The 20,534-nt window shown below is 42.4% G+C and overlaps 1 protein-coding gene across 1 annotated transcript in view; it reads left to right on the top strand.

Annotated features, from left to right (window-relative positions):
* Positions 1 to 18,666, top strand: part of DUPD1 (dual specificity phosphatase and pro isomerase domain containing 1) — a 25,731-nt gene extending 7,065 nt beyond the window's left edge. Inside the window, exons 2-4 of the mRNA XM_009322459.1 lie at positions 1,829 to 2,042; positions 12,069 to 12,289; positions 17,229 to 18,666. Of these exons, the coding sequence (XP_009320734.1) occupies positions 1,858 to 2,042; positions 12,069 to 12,289; positions 17,229 to 17,476 (654 nt within the window). The 5' untranslated portion in view covers positions 1,829 to 1,857 and the 3' untranslated portion in view covers positions 17,477 to 18,666. The remainder of the gene's footprint in view (positions 1 to 1,828; positions 2,043 to 12,068; positions 12,290 to 17,228) is intronic.
* Positions 18,667 to 20,534: the final 1,868 nt, after the last annotated feature.

The following is a 20,534-nucleotide window of genomic DNA, read 5'->3' as shown; positions in this document are numbered from 1 at the left end:
ACAACTTGCAGAACAAAACGTACTTTGCCTTCAGAAATGTACAAATCCACAGAAGAAAACCAAAGGAGACACTACAACACCCATGTCCCTCACAACATTGTGCAGGGATCTATGACATGAGTATTTGTCTGGTAATGTGCAGAGTTTCCAGTGCTATTAATTTGGACTGAAAAGCTCTGACGTACACCTTTATCACTTGTCAACCACTCCCTTGTTTCTTCTTCTTCTTTACTGAGAACACATGGATGTACTGTACCTTATCTGTCTCCCCCTGAAAAGTTTTCTTCAAGTAATCAAAAAATTAAAATAAAAAAAAAATAATCTGAGAAACCCTTGACAAACACACCCAACCCTGTACGTGTGGGGATACCGGCTGACTCCTCTGGCAGGACAGTGCAGTGCCACACCTGAGCTAAGGAGCACAGCACTGCACCCTTGCAACTGTACTGCACCTGCAGCGGCTGCCGTGGTTGCTGCTGGTGCAAGGGTTTCTGTATCACACGTATTTCGCTGGGCTTTCAGCTGAGATACTTCAGCTGCAGGGGATTAGGAAAGTTAAACATGGATGCAAAGAACCCACTTGTCCAAGAGACAAGAATATTCTTGCAAACATATGGTTACCCGCCGTGTCCTAAGGCAGTGCCTTCGTAAAGGAATGGATGAGGGAGGCGCTGAGGCTCAAGTTAGTCTCTGGCCTTTAACTTCACTCACCAGCTCTGTGAAAACTTTAGGCTGCCCTCTGAGCTCCCGCTGCTCGCGGGATCAGTGCCCGGCTCCTAAGTAAGGCACAGCCTTGGGGAAGTGGGGGAGGAGGGAGACCACTTAACTGGGCTGTAACTGTTGACTCCAGAGCTGAGGGAGGCAAACTCTACAGGGGAAAGTCTAAATCGGGACAGCAGCTGAGGAAATCGCAGCAAGCAAGAGAGAATCTGGAGCTTCAAGAGATGTGTAAAGCCGACACCAAGGGATTCAATACTAGCAGATAGCTCAAACACATGGGACATTAAGGTTGTCAGTTCTGAGCGAGACAGCTCTGACAACATGGCCAGGCAAAGAGTGTTGTTTTTGGCAACATTAATGATACTCTGATTTTAGCTACAGGATAACATTGCTCCATTGCTCCCTTTTATATTACACGTTCATCAGTACTTCTTCCAACCCATTTGCCATGTGTGCATCCAGGTAAAAAAAAAAAAAAAAGAGAGTGAGCCTGAAAAGAAGGAAGTCCTTGAGCCCATCCTGGCTAAAAAATATTTTGTCAGTCAGTCAGTGGTGCCGCCAAAAGGCAAACTCCCATTCCAGGAAACAGCCTATGAGGTTCAGTGTGCAGGGCTGCATTAAGATCTTGAAAGAGCAGAACAGGTACACACAGCGTTCACCTGAATGGACTCATTTAATCTCCCCGAGTTGCTGAAAATCACATAAAGGAGAAGCCTTTAGGAGACTCGCAATTAACGATAAAGAAACATCTTAAATTTCCCCCATCCAGTTCCCCCTGCTGCTCTAGATCCCTTGGATCAGGCTGCTAGACCTACCAAATTCTTACCAGTGGATTTTCTAGGAAACAAATTCCCAGTGGAGACCGAACTTTGGTGATCACAAACCTTTGGCTTTTGTTCCTGTTGCTGGTTAGCTCATCCAACAAAGTATTCCTCGCCTAGTTCAGGGGAGGCAGAAATCCAGGTGCGAATCTGCATCCGCCACAGAGCGGGTACATCCATCTCACACCATGCCCAGTCACGCCTGGGCAGTGCTGCTCCCAGTGTCCCACAACTGGAGCAGAACTCGCTTGCTTTGTGCTTAACGTTCTGTTTTGGTTGCGTTCCAGTTTCTTGCACATCCTGAGCACGCTGCTCCATGGACAAGATGTCATCAGCAGGTTTGAACGCTGCGAAGAAAAATGCATACACAGCAATCAAAGTAGATCCTGATGAGGATTACTGTACCCCAGGCGCATTTGAATTGGAGCGACTCTTCTGGAAAGGATGCCCGAAGTACACTCATGTCAATGAAGTCTGGCCCAACCTCTACATAGGAGATGAGTAAGTGTACATAGTACATCTCTTCTACATAGGAGATGACTAAGCTGTACCAGGTACAGCTCACCAACAGAGCAGGGTGTTTCTTTCCTCCTCCTACCCATTCACTAGTATTTAGTGGTGACAATGAGATTTGATGAGCTACTGATAGATGCCAGAGTTCAATACAGCAATCGGAGCCTGCCATGGCCCTTACAGATATAGACACAGTGTCCGTTGTTGCTGCTTCTTCAAGAAAGCGCTGGGTAAGTGCAGCGGGGTCTACTGTTAAAGACTGAGTAACAGGAGCAGTTGTGGCACCAGCGTAGGCTGCAGAGATTGACGCTAGTCACAATCTATTTTTAAATGTCTCATTTCAAGGAGTAACTTGTCATTTATCTCTGAGTGAAAGTCCTGCCGCAGTTACACTGGCAGAAGAGCATGGCCTAGATGTGTAGGACCACGGCTTAGGTTGGTTTAAGCGTAAGATGTAATTCTTGAAAAGTGACTGGAGAGACAGCTCAGCCCACAGTGGTATTTCTGCATTTCCAAGCCTGTGCTTGTGTACACGGAGCACTCCGCATTTCCAAATTGCTCAAGAGATGAAAACAAACAGAACCCTGTGGAAGGCAGAGCTGCAGAGATGTGCCTCACCGATCAGACCAAGTGTGATTTGGGAAAAAACCAAACCCACAAAACAGACTTAGCCCTGCTGAGCACAGGACTAAGCTAGAAACAGCCTATTCTGACAAGCAGAGATGATTGCTGCAGCAGCGAGACATGCCATCAGAAAATCTCCAACCCAAACCCTGAGCAGAGCAAGAGAGCTTTTCTTACCCCTTAGGCATTATTGGTCCCCTTCCCATTTTCCTCTTCACCCTGCGCTAACATGACATTGCTTTTACATCATCACTGTAAGGCACAAGCAGGAGCCCCACTGGCTCCAAAGTTCTCAATAACTTTTTTAAGAGCTCCTAAAATTCATCTGTTGCCAGCTTATAAAAGAGGAAAGATATACAGCCCTGAAAGTTACAAGACTCCTAATATCATCGACCAATTACTTCTGTGGCGCCAGAGGCAACAGCAAGACACACAAGAGTTCTGGGCTTTAACCAAGCTGGGGCTCCCACTTTTAGAGACCGGGGAGGGGGGGAAATAAAAAAATTAAGCCATGGGAAGAGCCTGGCCAAATGACTCAGGAACAAAGGAAAAGGAGGTTGAGTTGTGTTCTCTCCATCCTACCCTGCCCCTCTTGTTAGATATTTCTAACTCAAGATTCAGTGTAAAGAACAGCCTCTTCTAGCATTTATCCCCCTGCTTCCTTGTTCAAAATCACCAGCAGAATTATTCTGAATGAAACCATTAGAATAATTTCCTTCTTATCTCTGTGATGAAGCTACAGCTCTGCCCTCTGAGCAAAGGGATCTAATGAGACAACAGGTCTTTGGACAGCCAGTCTCTAAGCCCCGGACACCAGCCACTGACTCTTTCATGTAATCGTTCCTGTAGCAGTGGCTTGTTACACCTTGTATGTAATTAATGCTAGGAGGCACAACTCGAATACAATACACACCTGCACTCTGTACAAACTAACCAGAGAAACAGAAAAACAAGCTCCTTGAGAGTTACTTAGAGCTACACCCACTTACGCTGGGCAGTTTTCTGTTTCTGCAGGAGACGGGTTTAAGTCAGGCAGAAAAGCAATGGTGCTTCAAGGGGAAACAAGTCCCCCCGCATGACCAGGACAAAAGTACGAGAAAGCCAACGGAGAAGGAAGAAGAAGTGGGGAGCAGGTGGGGGGTGAACAGAAGTAAAACTTCACCAGAAAATGAGGCTCCCTGCAAGAGAATGACTATTGTCAGCCGGCTAAGGGCAAACTTGACACCCAGTAGCAGAAAATCTGAGACGAGAACTGGCAAGATGCAGCTTTCATTACCAGAACTAGAATTTGATTTGAAGCAGGCAAAGTCCAGAGACCTCTATATCTTTTCTCAGCCAGCTCCACATCTTACTTCTGACCAACAGCTTCCCCCTTCAGTGTGGCAGGGGTTTTTGTATTGTTTTATTTTAAGATCTTGCTGTAGCACTGGTCGCCAAAGAGCTGCCACAGAGACGTGAACAGATGTTGGGTGTATTTGCATCCTTAGCCATGCTAAATTAAGGTTGATCTTGAAAGAATTTAGTGGAGCTCATCAACAAAATCAAGTGAACACACACATGCAGAGTTTATCTTCAGAGTCTTCACATCTGTGCTTCATTCCTGCGTCCTGCATTTACAAGGTTAACAGGACTTGTGACTGCTTATGGAAATGCTAATTAATTACCCTGACTACGTAACCACATCTTCCTTCTAATGCAATACAGGCTATCAAGGAGCCCTGTGAGGCCACTCAATTCTTTTGTTACAAGGCTTCGCTGCAGATGTTGCCCAGAGGCAATGAAATCTCCATGAGCCTGTCAGGCCCTGAATAATCAAAGCCTCAAAATATAACATGCTGTGTTCAGCTCCAACTGAAATTTTCCTCCAGCAAGTTCCAAGGACTTTTAAAGACCAGACACTGGAACTTGTAGGAGACAGCCCACTGATAGGAATAAAACGTGCTTTGCCAAGATTTTGATTCATCTGCTACCAGGATTAGTGCTTGCATGTATCCTCCTCGCATCCAGAGCTTTCTAAAGGAATAGAAAGCGGCTTTGTCCTGCTCCTTCCTTTCACTGGTCACCAGGTTACTTGCATGGGCAGTTTTACTGGCTGATCCCAAGCCTGCTTGGTTCACCGCAATCGCATGGAAAACCTCTGCCAGTTATGCAGCTTGTAGTTTCTTCTTGCGGCTCTTCAGTGATCGCCTTACTACCTGAGATGGTGTTCGTGGTTCCACATTTCTGAATTTCAAAGAATATTTTAGCTGAAGACAAAGGCCTCCCAAGGTTTTGTTTTCTTCTTAACCATCCTCTAGCTCTCATTAGGATTTAAGGCCTGATCACAATTTCAGGTCGTTCTGTGTTCTCAAACTACTCCCAGAGGAAAAGAAATCTTCTGGAGTGTAATTCCTCACAGGTTAAATACAAAAAATATTTTCCTGGATACGCAGCTGAACTGAGCTTGCACTTCAAGAAAGCTATGGTCTGTGTCTGTCCCAGTAGAGCCCCAGGGCTTATGGTCTTGAGAACTAACAGAGGTAAGGTTCAACAAGACACATGAGTAACTCAAACCTACAGATTGGAGTGTACGGTAATTAAAATATGTAACTAAACTTCAAATATACGCTTAACAAACTCATTCTCTCCTCTTCCCTTTCTCTGGAAAAACAATACAGCATGGCTTTTTCCAAGCGACCAAGTAGAAAGACAATTTATACTGATCTAGAAGAAAACAGATGGGACTCACTCAGGGTAGCAAATAGTTACCTCCCACTGTTTAGCCTTATGAACTCCTAGGATCTACACCAGTATTAATCATACAAAAATAGGAGTGTATGCAGATTTCAATTATAACAACACTCTTGAGGACACAGTTTCAACTCTGTTAGTATGAGAATCTGCCAATTGTAACAGCAGTTTAACAATCCAGAAAATCAGATCTGTAACAGTGGACCATAAACCTCTTAAAGCAGCAACGGTTTCCACGACAAGTAACACTTCCTCACACAACAACATCTCTGTCTACAGGTGATTTCTAGCACTTGGTGAGCGACTGAAGTCAAGACCAGGAACCGACTGGCTACGTCACATGTGTTTGATGCCTTTGCTGTATAAAAAGCAGAGAGGTATTTGCTCTATCTAGGTTGTATCGCTTACAAAAACAACATCCACCCTTTTGGGCTAGAGGAAAATGGACTACTAAATCTTTTTCTACCACATATTATGAAGATCCTGTTCAGTATTTTCAGTGGTACCTAAAAATTCTTTTAATTCACACTGAACAGGAGGTACCCACAGAAATGGAGCAACACCTCAGAAGGAAAAGGGGATACAATGCTACGCTATCTCTAGATTCCCTCAGTGCTGGAGTTACCGAAGGAAATTGGGTCAGTATTATTGGAAATTCTCAACATCTCTCCTCAGGAGGGGGAACTGCCAGATTTTCTTAAGAAAGTGTCAGTATTGCCTATATTCAGGAAGCTTCTTTCTGACACTGACCATCTGGTAAATTATCATCCTGCGTCGAGCTTTCCTTCAGCGTTTAAGAAAATGGAAAAGTTTGAGAGAGACGATTCCTCTTCTAGTTAACATGTTGCCTCAGATTTCCTTGTGTTTTGTCAATCTGGGTCACATCAATCTGTGGCTTTAACAGTCTATACTGAAACACATTTGCATTGCTCAACCTTCACACGAAGCTTAAGAGACTTGGCTCTACTTAGAGCTTGTAAGCATACCAGTCATCTGGTTGACCGGTACCAGCTGTGAGGTGCTGACTTACCTGTGGAGGGAGCTGCTCTGCCCACACCCTCACGAGGCATTTCGGGGGATTACTTCCCTTCCTTTAGATGCACTTGGGTTTTCATCACGAGCCGCCTTCTCTTCCCTTTGTTAGCTGCTTTTAATATACTTAATACTTGATGTGGAAATGCAGGCTGCAGTGCCTGCAAGTTATTTTTCCCTCTCTTCCAACTCCATTGGTTTGGGCATCTTCCTGATGAAAGCGGCTGGGACTAAAGCTTGTTATGACAGTATTTTTGAAAAGAGAGAGAAGGGATTTGGTACACTGGAGACAGCAACTTGAAAGGAAGGATTTTCTTCTACTTACTACTTACATTGTTGCTTCCAAAAGAAGGCAGAGTTTGCTACAGCACTTGCTTTTATTCCTATGAATCTTAGCTTTAAAACTGACAGCAGGCACAGTTAAAGTCTTGGACAAGCCCTTTACTTACCCTTGCACAACCCAAGAGAGGTATATAGTCTTTTGGGAACCATCTGAGAATGGATGACATTCTTGTTTAGGGCAGTTCTCCCTCTTGGTGATAGTCTGTTATTATCAGTATCTCCCTATGCGAAAGTGATTTTATCTCCAATTTTCACCATTTAGGTGGCATTCCCATATCAAAGTACTCCCCCTTGCCTCAGAACTTTAAAAACATGTTTATGAGTCCATCTGTCCTACAGTAAATGCAGGGTCTGATTCAGCAAAGCACCGAGCTTTTGCTTAACATGCTTTGCTATGGAGAGAAGGACTTCTGGGTATGCTTAACTTTTAGCATATGTTTATGTGCTCCGAGTTGGAGAGCTGATGAGTTTTTACAAGGGACCAATCTGCCCAGTTCATCTCTTACTAAACTGAATTATACCGAAATTTTCACTGTTATCTCCCAGTGCCACACTTCACCTTCTCTGCAAAGGAAGGCATTCAAGGCAGACACTGGAGACCACAGCTGCACCGTGTAAGAGGAAATCAAGTGCTAATAGCACAGATGGTGGAGATATACAAAATGAAATCAATTGCAAGAGTAGTCAAATGCTTATGGCTTCACCTACGCTGGCATTTGTAGCAAACTCTTATTTACAATGGCTACTTAAAATTCAACCATAATCACAAAAATGGAAATATTAATTGCAATTTATTAGGAAACAGCAGCACCCAAAGAGGGAAAAAGAGGAATATTGTTAGCTTGACTACTAAACTCTGGTAGTGAGCCAACTGCAAGGGGAAAAAAAAAAAATCTGTGCCATTTCTAGCTGAAAGTGAATTAGAAATAGAGTTATAAATCCTCCAGTAAGATATATGATTCATATACCCCTGAATGAGCCTATGCTATTAGTCACCTCAACCAATCAGATATTTGCAGATATTTATGCTTGATTTATTCCTTCCTTTCATCTAAAACACTGATACCTCAGGCATGGTAAAAACTGCAAGGAAGACCAAAAGCATTCCCCCTTGGGACGTAACCAGGACTATCACACATGATGAAACACACAAAGAGTTAGGCTCTGATTAAAGTAAACAGATAATGAGGGATGCTTCCACAACGGCATCTACACTACGGATTCAGTTGAGGTTGGAAAGCAAGCCAGCCCGTCACACAAAGCCGGCGTTCACTGATGGCTAAAGGCAGTCCAAGCAAACACGTCAAAGGGCACAGTAACATTTCCACTTACAAGCATATGGGTCCCCCTATATGAAGGCTTAACAACCTGTTTCTTGCTCTCCGTTAACTGGCAATCAACATGCTGCAGACCCAGCATGACCTCAAGTTTAACTGCCTATATTATGGCAGTGTCAGAATCTCAGCACAGGCCATCCCTGCCCAACAGTATTTATGATCAATGGGCAAAGTAAAAAGACAGCTGATGGGAGTGAAAAAGCAGACAAGCCCAGGTCAGTATGACAAGCGGTGGTCCAACTGGGCTGTCTGCCTAGCTTTTGGGGAAAGGTTTTACACAAAAAAAAAAACAGGGAAAATTTTTGAAAGAACAGTAGAGATATCTTTTATGAAAACATAATTATCAAGTGCAAGTCTGGGGGGGATGGGGAGAAAGGAGAAAGAGCGTAAGTGCTTCCTAATCTCCATACTGAGTTTGAAACCAAGCACTCTTGCTCTTTAAAAAGATTAAGGGTTACTTCAGCCTTCTTCAAAAGGCTCTTCTTCAAAAGATGCAGATTCTAAAGCCCAAGGCAGGCACCTCTCGCAGTCCAGTGAACCCTATTTTGTATTGCACAATAACTGTTTCCTCACATCTCTATGCAACATTGTGTCTTAGAAACCTTAGGAAAAGCTTTCCATAGATAATACTGTCCAGGGTATCCGCTGGAAGAAAGGTGCCCGACATCCTCTTTACAGATCACACGCAATAGCTCAGCCTGCAGACGCACAAGCCACACACCCACAGGACGTACACTGACCATGTTCCACTTAGCCAGAGCAAATGTTTTAGATCTTGGTTCCACTGACGGGTTCTACAACACCTACACACAGCACAGTCTGAGTATCTATTCCCGTGAAAATATGGAGGTCTTAACAGATTTGAGTGCTCAACACTAAGCATTCATTTTCTGGAAGTTTTCTAGATTCGCAACGTCAGAGGAAAGAAGAAAATGTGCATCCATGTTATAAAGAAAAAGATTATATTGGGCAAGGTTACGTTCAGTCCAAAAGGATATTGCTAATCAGTTTACATATCAAGCGTAATTAAAAAGCAGGTAACATTTTAAAATCAGCCTATTCCAAGCATTGAGGAAAACAGTACAAATTCTTCAGTGCCAAAACCAGTGGAGTAGATAACCCTCTTGGTACATTTATAATTTACTTTAAAAATAAGTGATTTCACAGAAGATGATTTAGTTACATCTGAGCATTATGGGCTTTTTGCAACAGCATTCAAGGTTGATCCATTGCTGCTTCTCATTCCCTTTCCAGCCCAAACCATGGGAAACAGAGTGATCTAACAGAGTAACAACACGCGTATTCCCAAACTCCAACAGGCCAAGGGCCAGACCACGCTAATGCAAATTGTGATGCAAAATGAACACCTAACTGCACTGCCTTTAATTGATTAAATAGAAAGGAGGAGGATTAATCCCATCCCAGGCCCCAAATTCACAGTATGCAGCTACAGGCAAGACTGGGAGGTGGAGGGGGAAGTTCCCAGGAACTTGGCCAGACTGAGCCGACTGCTTATGCAGTTAGCGAAAGACAGTATCCCTTCTTTCTGAATACCCGTTGAAACACTGGGGCCACTGAACACTTAAAAATGAGATCCTAAGACACAGAACAAGACTGTGAGCGCGACCGTCAGAAACAAATGCATTAGATGCACCCACTGTATCAAAAGGCAATCTCCTGAGAACCTAATCAAGGAAACAGGAAAATTGGATTTCAGATGAATGTAAGTGTCAAATGTTAATGTTGTCATGTGACCTATTGTTTGACATTGTCCTTGCTCAGAACAACTTCATCGTTTAATTCAAATGCTATTTATTAGCCTGAGCAGTGCTTGCAGAAACCAAAGTTTGGCAGTATCTACAGTCCATCAAAAACTTTGTTTTTTCACTGACCCTAACTACACCGCAGTCCTACTTGCTATTCAGCATGTAGGTCTCCACTTGCAGGGGTTCTAGTTGAGCACAGGTCTCTGACCTGAAACCATCAGTCTTTCATAGTTCGCTGGATACATGCTTTGGGCCAAGCCTGGTGAATGGAAAATGTATTTTCTCTATCCCAGCATCAGGGAGGCGAAACAAAGTAAGACTTAATTTGAAAGCAGAATCTGTAGTTCGCCTCAAGCACATCAAAACCAAGAGAAGTAGTTATTCACTGCACCTTTACTCTTTGGCCAGGACATTTAATCTGTTTTTTAAGTACTGGCCATCCTTATATCCAGAGCTGAAGTGCCTTTGCTGGCAAAGTGTATAGAGCATATCCACCTGAAGAGAATCCTAAGGCACAAGTCTTCTAAAAGGAGGGAGAAAAAGTAACATCTTTTTAGGTCAATCACTGCAACAAGAATACAAAGGGAAGGAGTGAGCACTATTTAACCTGAGGTGAAGGTGGCAAGTCACAGCACTAGCAGCAAGATGCTGCTACTTCTCTGTCCTCCAGAGTCTACCGAGCTTAGGCAGGCATCACCACACTAACTCCAGTTTTTATTTATTTTTTAAATCATCGCATATGGGACTTACGACATCATCTCATAGCAAAAATGCCAGCAGAGACAAGACATTATCATTCCTGACCAGAAAGGAATTTCTGCAGGGAGAAAGGTCTACTCAGAACAGCCAATTGTCATGAGCTTAATTTAAATCAGAAAGAGCATAGGTAAGACCTTCAGCAGCCATATCCCAGTTAAATGCTGTAATCACGAGGTTCTTGACTGCTCAAAGGGGGGTTTTGACTTCGACAGAGGCTGGGAAGGTGGAGTCAACTACAAGCCATTCTGAGCTATCACCACTAGAATTATGAAACACAACAGGTAGCCCACCACAACGTCCTGTGTGACAGCAGCTGCATTTACACATTGAAATGTTCAGGAAACATTCATGGAGAGAGGTACTTCTGGTTGGAAAAAGCTGTTTCACATCATGCGCTAATTCATTTATGGCAGCAGTAGTTATGTGAAAATATATTAACAGAATAAAGCCTACGCAATTTTTTGTAAAAAGCTCAGTAGTCTTCCCAGGCACTAATGAAACTTGACAGCTTTTCCAGAACAAAACTTTCCAAAATTAAAAGCTTTCTGTAATGGAACAAAAAAGTTTTTACACGCCTGTCTAAAAACTCTGCACTTTTTGAGGTATTTCAGGGTGCTGGCAAGCACTTAGAGCGGGTATTGGGCACACAAAACCCTAGGATTTCCTCTCCTGGCTTCCCTTGTCCAAGGGAAGAGAGGACAACAATAAATTAGAATATTGGGCTAAATATATGACTTTCAGTTTTCACTGAAGGCTAATATCCAATTTCCATATCTAGTTCTTTTTGCTTTAGACCTCTGGTTTAACCAAACATGACAGTAAAAGGAAACCTGATAGGGAGTTGTGACCACAGAAGGGTGATTTTAAAAATTGTATTTATTTTTTAAAATTATTTTTATTTTTCAAAATAGAAATGGAGAAAAAACTCAGTAACTTCTTTTAGGGATGAAGAGCTTTCTTTTTGAATCCCAGATGATCTTACTACTCACATATCACTGCCTCTTATTAGTTCTGCACTATCAATTGATTGGACAGAAGGGGAAAGCAGCATTCATGGGTCCTATTTCAAGTTCTGCCACTGATTTGCTTTTATGACTTTAAAGAATTCACTCTGTTTCTTTCTGTATCTCGAGTTTCTTCTTGTACAAGATGGATAGAAGCCAGTATTGCCTACATTACAAAGGTGCCAGGAAAATAAAGTCATTTTTAAGGTGCTCTAAGGACCTGGGAGAGAGAGTTATGAACTCCAGAAAGATCATTCACTGTGAATGACAGTATCTTAAAATCTGTACAATGGTAAACGATGCATTTTTGAAGCATTATCAGTTTCATTAACATTTAGAACATACCAAATCAGAGGGGTTTTTTTTCTGGCTTGCTGGGAAGAAGCTTCTTCACTTACGTGACAGCTCTTGTTTTAACAGGAAAACTGCGTTAGATCGCTACAGCCTTGAGAAAGCAGGCTTCACCCACATCCTCAACGCCGCCCATGGTCAGCGGAACGTGGACACAGGACCAGATTATTATCACGACATGACTGTGGAGTACCACGGAGTGGAAGCAGATGATCTCCCCACTTTCAAGCTCAGCCAGTTCTTTTATTCAGCTTCTAAATTCATTGATAAAGCGCTTCAGGATGAAAGAAGTAAGGAGGGTGCTGAAAATGGTTAAAAACAGTACGGTATTTACTCCATCTGATTATAAGCATAGTTCCACGGCATTCAACCTTGTGGGAATGAAACAAGTCCAATACAGTTTAACAGAGAATATAGAACTAGTAGCAGGGAACTAGTTTAAGAGAAGGTAGTGATGTAACTAGGACCTTTCTCACTGCAGAGCTGGTACCAGCCCAAGAGCCCCTTACCAAGCACTTTGATAGAAGTCCACATCACAGCTTGCATTAAGGTCTCCTGTCTGATAGAGATTTTTGTTTTGACTCCTTCATAAACACATCAGAAACAATCAGACATTGCATAGGTTCCACGAATTAGCTGTCTTTTCCTCAAAGTAGTCCCTATTAAGAAAGGTTTAATGCATATTGGTTGCATAGCAGTGGGAGTGGAACATGGAGTGCTCTGCAGAGATTCAAGGCTGTCACTCCACAGCTTCACGCTCTGCAGCATTACATTCACTCTACAAACATAAAAACCATCTTCCTACCTGGCCAACAGATCTACCCCAAGCTATAACAGATTTCTCTCTGCCATCTTCCAAGCAGCAGGGGGCCGAAACAACTCTGACAGCAGAGATCTAGAAACATTTCATTAAAGCCTTTGTAATTTCTCAGCTTGATTACTACAATTCATTATTTGCTGACCTCCAGCAGTGTTCTATCAGAAAGCTTTCCACTGATGTGAAGTGCTACAGCCTAGGCCTCACACTGGCTTTCAATATTACTCCTACTCCTTCCCCCCACATGCTTTTTTTTTTTTTTAAATCACTACGGGATATTTTACCAGAAACCATCTGGGAAACTTAAGACTTTCCTGCTGCCCTACAAAGCCCTTAATATCAGAGGGTCACATATCAAGTTTCTAGCCTCGTGTCAGCTTCTGTTCTTGGCTGTTTAGCTCAGCTGCAGCCAGCTACTACCTAGCTTGCCCCCAATAGCCAGCCAGGTCTTTACAATTTTACCCTTTCAGCAAGTACAGTCTACAGCAACAGTCCCTTCCCTTGTTCAGGAGAAAGTCTTGAAAGCAGTTCAGTTTTAAAAATCAAAGCCCTTATAGCAGGAGAAACTGCTTCAGGAGCTTACTTGCTTGTGAAGAAAGGTACCTGGCATTTCAAAAAAAGTATGTCTGAAGCACTGCCTTTGGGAAGGAGTGGATAACTCACACGCACCTGTGTCTAGCCCTGGCTGGAGGCCAGAGGTCAGTATCAGACTGGAGTAGCTCAAATAAGAAATGCAGACTTCCTCACTCCCATCACCCTCCTGTTCCTGTAACACCTTTGTCTGCTGCACGGAGGTAAAGAAACAAGCACAAGGGAAGCAGCAAAGGCTAGGAAAAAAAAAACCCTTGCATCCCAATAAATATTGAGGCAGGGAAGGATAGGGGGCAGGGGGGAGACAAAAAAAAAAATCTGCACTGAAGTAGATACTACCAACTGCAACCATTTCTGTAGCTGTGCGCTGCCTGCCACATTCACATGGTTTTTAAACAAGATAGTTAGGATCTTTTCTGATGGAGCCAATAAAATAAAGAATTACTGTAACACCCGAAGAAAAAGAGCAAGCTCTTAAATTTCTCATGAGGGAAAAGTACACTAAATGTACATCTCCTATCCCAGCCAAAGATATGCATAAAGGCACATATGCATGGCCCACGAGATTGAGGTTGAATGCACGACAATAGCTTTCCAATACCCATTGAAATTGGAACAACATTGGAACAACAGAATGACTCCAGAAGCTAGACTAAAGAGTAGACTGATGTCTCTTACACTTACAGGAGAAAAGACTAGCGGCAAGTAACTAGTGCTCTCCTCCAACAACATAAATGCATTACTTGTGAATGCACATCTAGTGTAGAAAGGTGCTATGTATTTCAAGTGCCTAATGAAAGGACTATTTGCGTGCATCTTCGTGACTGACAAATAGCATCCAGATTCCTGAACAGGATTTTATAGTAAGTAACCAAGTACCTATCTCCAGTGGTAATAACGCGGGACTTCAGTATACGGTGCTAAATGCTTCTGATCAGTAACACCATTACACTCATTTGCTACTTTGCATTAGAATTTAGAAAATGCAAAGAGGGGGAAAAGGGGAAAAAGAAAAAAAGTTTCGACTTTTGTGACCACAATGTATGTATTAATGCATTTGCTTTGACTGGATCACATAGTTTGGGGTGTGACCTGTAGCCAGCGAAGTGATCAAATTCATTGAATACATGTCTTCATACAATGCTTTTTGCTGGGAAGCTGCTCAATAGTCAATGTTGTTGAAACAAGTTGTCAGGCAAATGAAGAGGCCTCTTTCTGCCACAGGCCAGAAAGCTTGACAATTTGGATGCTGTCAAAACACAGTCCTAATGCAGTAATTCTGACTTAACCTTCAAAATCTTTGTGGTGGTTAAGAAACTCCCTGATCAGAGCAGTATTTGCAGAATTTAAGCATGCGCAGATGGACTTAAGAACAGTGAAAGTAGCTCAGTTGTAAGAGTAAGTTTTAGAGGCAAACTCGAACTGTTCGCAATTACGCATGCTATCATTCAGCTGTGCATGAATATTTCCCAAAACATGCAATTCAGACCATAGGCCAGCTTAAAATTTATCCCAGCGAGGCCTGATTAACCTGAAAGGAAGACATTATTTTAAGAGGTTTTTAAGTTCCCTTCTATGCTACAGATTTACTACTCATTCCCTTGGTGTCTTAGTTCCTCAGAATGTAAAGTAGAGGGGAATACCGTTTTCATGTGAAGATATCATGGGAAAAAATACACTGAAAACTGAGATGATAAAAGCAATGTGAGAAGAAACATACGAGACAGATACAAAGACCCAAGGCACTTGACCAAAGACACCTCAACATTCATCACTCCATCCGACTCTAGAAAGCGAGTGCTGCATCTAGACACATTTTCAAGAAACACAAGCCCAAAACAAGTGACCAAAATAGTTCAGGGACCTGTCACCACTCAGCAGACCTCTGGCTCTGTGCACTGACATTTTATATTCAGCCGGGATAGATATAAGCGGTCAGAATCAAAGACTGCAAGAGCGGACTCCCTCTTGAGGGAAGAGGGTTCAGACCGGTCCTTACGTCAGAACTGAAAAGACTACTAAATAGTACAGAAGGGACGTGGCCCTGCGTTTTGCTGTAACAGGCAGTCAGATCTTGAATATTCACACACAGGAAAGGACGGACTTCATTTTCCTACAACCAGGAGGCATTTCAGAAAGTCATATGGCCATTTTTTGCCTTTGTTAACACAATATAAAACTGTACATTTTCTCCTAGATCACCTGCATTTGCCACCCACACAAAGCAAAGCCTTCCTTGACCTATCATGTATTTTATCACCTCAAGAGCAACCCATTTACAAGGTGGGAAGCTCTAAAGAGAAGCATGAAGGGCTGAACAAATGAGAGTTTTCATCCATTTCAAATATTTGCAGTAATAATAGAAGGGATTATCATTTTCCAGGAGAGGAAGAGACACTTCTAGTTATCAGAGAGACTGGAATTTTGCCAAGATGCCTCTAAGACTATCTGCTGGTATTAGGATGCAGACTGTAACCATTAATCCTCCAGTGTTGGCAGTTCTTGATGCATCCATTACACAGCAATGCTGCTTGCGCCAAGACATCCTCTTGTGCCTGGAAGCAAAGGAGTTAATCGGCAGGAGTCATGGCTTTGCACCCAACACTTCTCACTAGGCATAGCTAACAGAGATAAACTATTATTGGCCCTGATAGGATTTTTTTTTTCCCTGTGGCAATTCAGCTTAGCAGGGTGTTAGAGAGTGCTCCAAATCTACTTCCTTCAGCAGTTCAACCCTTTGTGAGACCCCCTCAAGGGCTCTGAATCATTTTTGGAAATCTTTTGAAGTGTTTCAAAACCTGTCAATCAGACCTGAACCCACTTATTGTTCTCTTCCCCCCCCCCCCCCAGCCACAGCAAATGAGGAAGGTTTCACTTTGGCTTACATCCTTGCTAGTACCTGAACCCAAGGACACTCTGCCTCTGGAAGTCCAAAGTTAAACCAAGCCAATGTCACAAAGCAAAATCTTGAGGCACATTTATTCAGAGATGAAAACTATTAGCAGAGACTCTGCATTGACAGTATACGAGACAGGCCACTACTGCAAGGAGACGATCGTATAAAACAGAGAGGAGGTGGTGGTGGGGAAAAGTTACTCTCATTCGACATGATAGGGTAAGGGTGACTAGCCAGAGATTTCTAAAGAAGCTTTTCTACAGGTTAAGAAGTGGTTTCTTTCTATCCCCCTGGTTATATGCCTGTTAACTTCTGTGGCACTTCTTATCCTCTGCCCTCAAAAATACCACTGAGCTTTAAAAAAGCCTCATTAGGTGTATTTTACAAATGAAGTATTTGGGCATAAAGTGATGCAATCTAGCTCTTGAAGGACACTACTGTCAGAACAACAAAAAATAATCAAATTTGGTTAGCTTTTGTATCTAGCTGGTAGAACTCAGAAAGACACCTCCGTGCATCCCATTTATCCTCACAGAAGGATGGTTCCATAACGTACCAAACCAAACACAGAATTACATACACGCTGCTTGCAAGGCATGCAAGATGAGGCTGCAGCAGGGCTTGCTATGGTACTTAATGCAAGGCTGCAGCCCCCAGGCCTTCTCTGCAACCTTTGTTCACAAAAAAATTCAAAGTTACCTGGTTTAGGATTAAATGTGTCATCTCCAATGTAGATGGTGTTCAGTTACTACAGTAAGATTTACAGCCTCAGTTTCCCCACCTGTAAAAAGACGGGCCTTACAAAAGTGCTGGTAAGGATAGTCAAACCACCAAACGCAGCAGGAGTGCTACAGAAACCTTCACTGTCAAAAAAAAGAAAAGTTACCCAGTGTCATCTCTGCATCATCTCTCTTTGTTTCCACAGACAAGGTTCTGGTTCACTGTGCTATGGGTCGCAGCCGGTCAGCCACATTGGTCTTGGCTTACCTGATGATTTACAAGAACATGACAGTGGTGGATGCCATTGAGCAAGTATCAAGACACCGATGCATCTTGCCAAACCGGGGCTTCTTGAAGCAGCTGAGAGAACTGGACATAGCGCTGGCACTGCAGAGGAGGAACACCAAAAACAGCCTACCATCTGACAACGACGAGAACAGCACCACAATCTAGTATTGTTCCTGGCAGGGCTGTGCTACTGGAAAAGAAACTCCATAAAAGGAGGGGAGGGGAAGGTGTAGTTAATTACACAGTCACAAGGATCATTTGTTATTTGGAAGGAAAAACAAAGTCATTTCAAACGCTGTCAAGATGAGAAAGAAGGGAAGCCAAATTTAAAACCCATCTTCTTTGAATGTTCCAGGCTTAGCAGAATTCCATGTGACATCAACAAATAAATTTTACCCTCTGTAAAAGAGCTTTTACAGCACAAAAGCAGGCACAACTTAAAAGAAAACCCTTCTAGCCGAGTACCCCCCAAATCCTGATCCTAACCCAAGCACATGGCCTTTAAAAGAGTGGAGCTAGACATTCCTGAAGAAATTTTGCAGGACAAATACCGAGATGGTAGCAGCACAGATGAATTGTTTAGTCCCAGAGTCCTGAAGGATTTTGCAGGAGTTTGCCTTTCTGTGCTGTTTCCTGCCATCCCCATTTCTTCTTTCACAGTAATAATCTAAGGCAGCACAGCATTTAGAGAGCCTCCAGATGAGGATCAACTACCCAGTCTTCACAATGGACTTTGCAGCAGACCATGCAAACTAGAAATAAAGCAAGACCCTTGAGATGGTCTGATGCATAAGCAGATACAAGGGACAATACAAGGAGATAAATACACATGACATTTCAGCAGTTTCAGTTTTAACTTGTTTTTCCCAAATGCTTCAACTGCCTGAATTTTAAAAAGGTCCTATACATACAGTATCCAAGTCAATTTACTATTCCACTGAAAAAAAAAAAAGACTGAGAAAATTATGTGTTGTGACTTGTTTTCCTGTACTTGAAAAAACTAACAGCTAGAAAAACAGGATGTCCTTTACACTGCTAAGAGGAAGTTCAACACTGAACTTGTGCAGCCCTAATAAGCCCCTAAATAATAATGGATTATAACCAGTTTTAATGAGATTTTAGTTTTGATTTAAAAGGCAAGAGACACATGTGAAGCCTTTAAAAAAATCTGTGACCTGACTAACCAGGAGAAAGCTGCTGCTGTACTTCCAGACACCACTGTTTATATTTACCACTACCAAATGTTTCCTCCTATCTCAGCTTTAGCCAACTTAATATATTATTGTGCTCCAATACAGTTGCTAGTAATTGTGTTTGTTGACAGAAGTAGTCCAAATACACAAATGGGGACACCGGATCTACTTTTCTTCTGCCTAAACTCGTTCGGTTTACTCTATTTGAGACAAACCATCAGTAACTGTGTTTTGAGACAGTGAGAGTTTTGCCACCTCACCAGTATTTGATAGTCTTAAAATATACTGTAGCGGAAGATCACAATTAAGCCATGTTTACCTTTTTTGCATCTGCAAAAAAGTCAAGTCATCACCCTCCCTGCTGGAATTCTGCCTAATTCAGTGTATCAGGTAAGAGCTATTTACTGCCTCAGTGCCCGAGAGGAATGACCTAGCCACCGAGAGCACAGGAGACTTCTCTTGGTCTTTACCAGCTGACGAAGACTTTGTAACTTTGGTGCACTATGGGCTGTAGAAGTCTTGGATACTTTAAAAAAAGAACACAGGGCAGAAATGTGCCACTGAGAACTGCGAATATATGCTACAAACCAAACAGAGTTGAGCACAACTTTAAACCATTTTTTGTAGATGTTAACAGCTCTTTACAGGCTTAGCATGTCTAGTGTGAAGGCTTTCCTATTCCTTCACTTTCTTTTGGGGCCCAAAGCCCAGTAAATCATTCCTCTCCAAACAGTAACCGTAGCCAAGGCTGCAGGCACCCATAATGCAATGCTTTTGACTTCTCATTTGTATTTATCTGTGTAACAAAGACCTTATCTTCAAATTCTCAGACACAGCAGAACACAATAAATACAACTAGACTACTGTTAAAAAACAAATTAGACATCACGATGTGAACAATATTCATGATACACACAAACTCTGGGACTTACAGCAAATTAAGTATTCCTACACCTGGATTAGAAAAAAACCCAGAAAAAACAGAAATAAAAGGAAACTCAAAAGGAAGCCACTTGACACTTCAAAAATAAATGAGCAGTCACAATGTTGGTTTAAGAAGTCAAAGAATTCTTGGAAGGGGTCCCTCAACTCTTTCCATCTACTTCCATAGACATTCAAATACACCTTTTCAGAGCACCTTACCGTCTACTGCAACTTAATTCACAACCCAGATATGCAACAGCTCATATCTCAGTCAAGTTACAGTTATTTTCTTTCTTGTATCCTGCATGGTAGCTTGATGACTGCTGTAACTGGAAGAGGATTTGTAGCTGATTTACATGCAGAATTGTATTTGAACAAGGTTTTCTGGGGCCTGGAGATGGGTATTTCTTTTGCAGTCTGGGACTTGAGCAAATACACAGGCAAAATTTTAATTTCCTGAGGCCCAGCTGCTTTTGGTGGAGACTGACAAAACTTTCAAACAGCAGCCTCCCAACTACTGATAGAAAGCAAAATACTAGAACTCTTAAGTAGCTCCCACTCATTTTGTCGTGCATAGCAAATTAAGAAATTCGCACGTGGCAATGCTGACATAGCAATAGAAGGCTGTATCAACAGTTTCCAAAGGACAGGATTCCAAGCTACTCAGAAACTACGAGCTGCTATTCTTGCATGGAGATGAAAAATAGCACAAAATTGATTTCTCAAGAAGTAAATCAATAGAACCCCGTATTCCAGTGTTTCTACACATACTACTTGAAGGCCTTAAACATGGCTTAATTAAGCTGATTTATTCTTATTTAGTAGATGGGGAAAAAAACTACCAAGAACTTAAGTTACTCAACTAAAGTTATGATAAAGCCAAAACTGTAATCCTACCTTTTGTCTTCTTACAAACTCCCTCCCTACTCCACAAAGCTCAAAACAGCAACTTTTGATCAATGCACACCCCAGAGCTTCGCTATGGAAGAGCTGACCTGTATTACTACATAGGTCTAAACAATGCTGGAAATACGTAGTTTTAATACAGACAAGTATTAAAAGTAAAGGGAAGAGGAAGAAAAACAGTCATAGGTCTTTACTACATT

Source organism: Pygoscelis adeliae, unplaced genomic scaffold, assembly GCF_000699105.1.
Source record: "Pygoscelis adeliae isolate BGI_AS28 unplaced genomic scaffold, ASM69910v1 Scaffold244, whole genome shotgun sequence".
Lineage (NCBI taxonomy): Eukaryota > Metazoa > Chordata > Aves > Sphenisciformes > Spheniscidae > Pygoscelis > Pygoscelis adeliae.
Note: the sequence above shows the minus strand (reverse complement) of the source record. Positions and strands in the feature narration are given on the sequence as shown.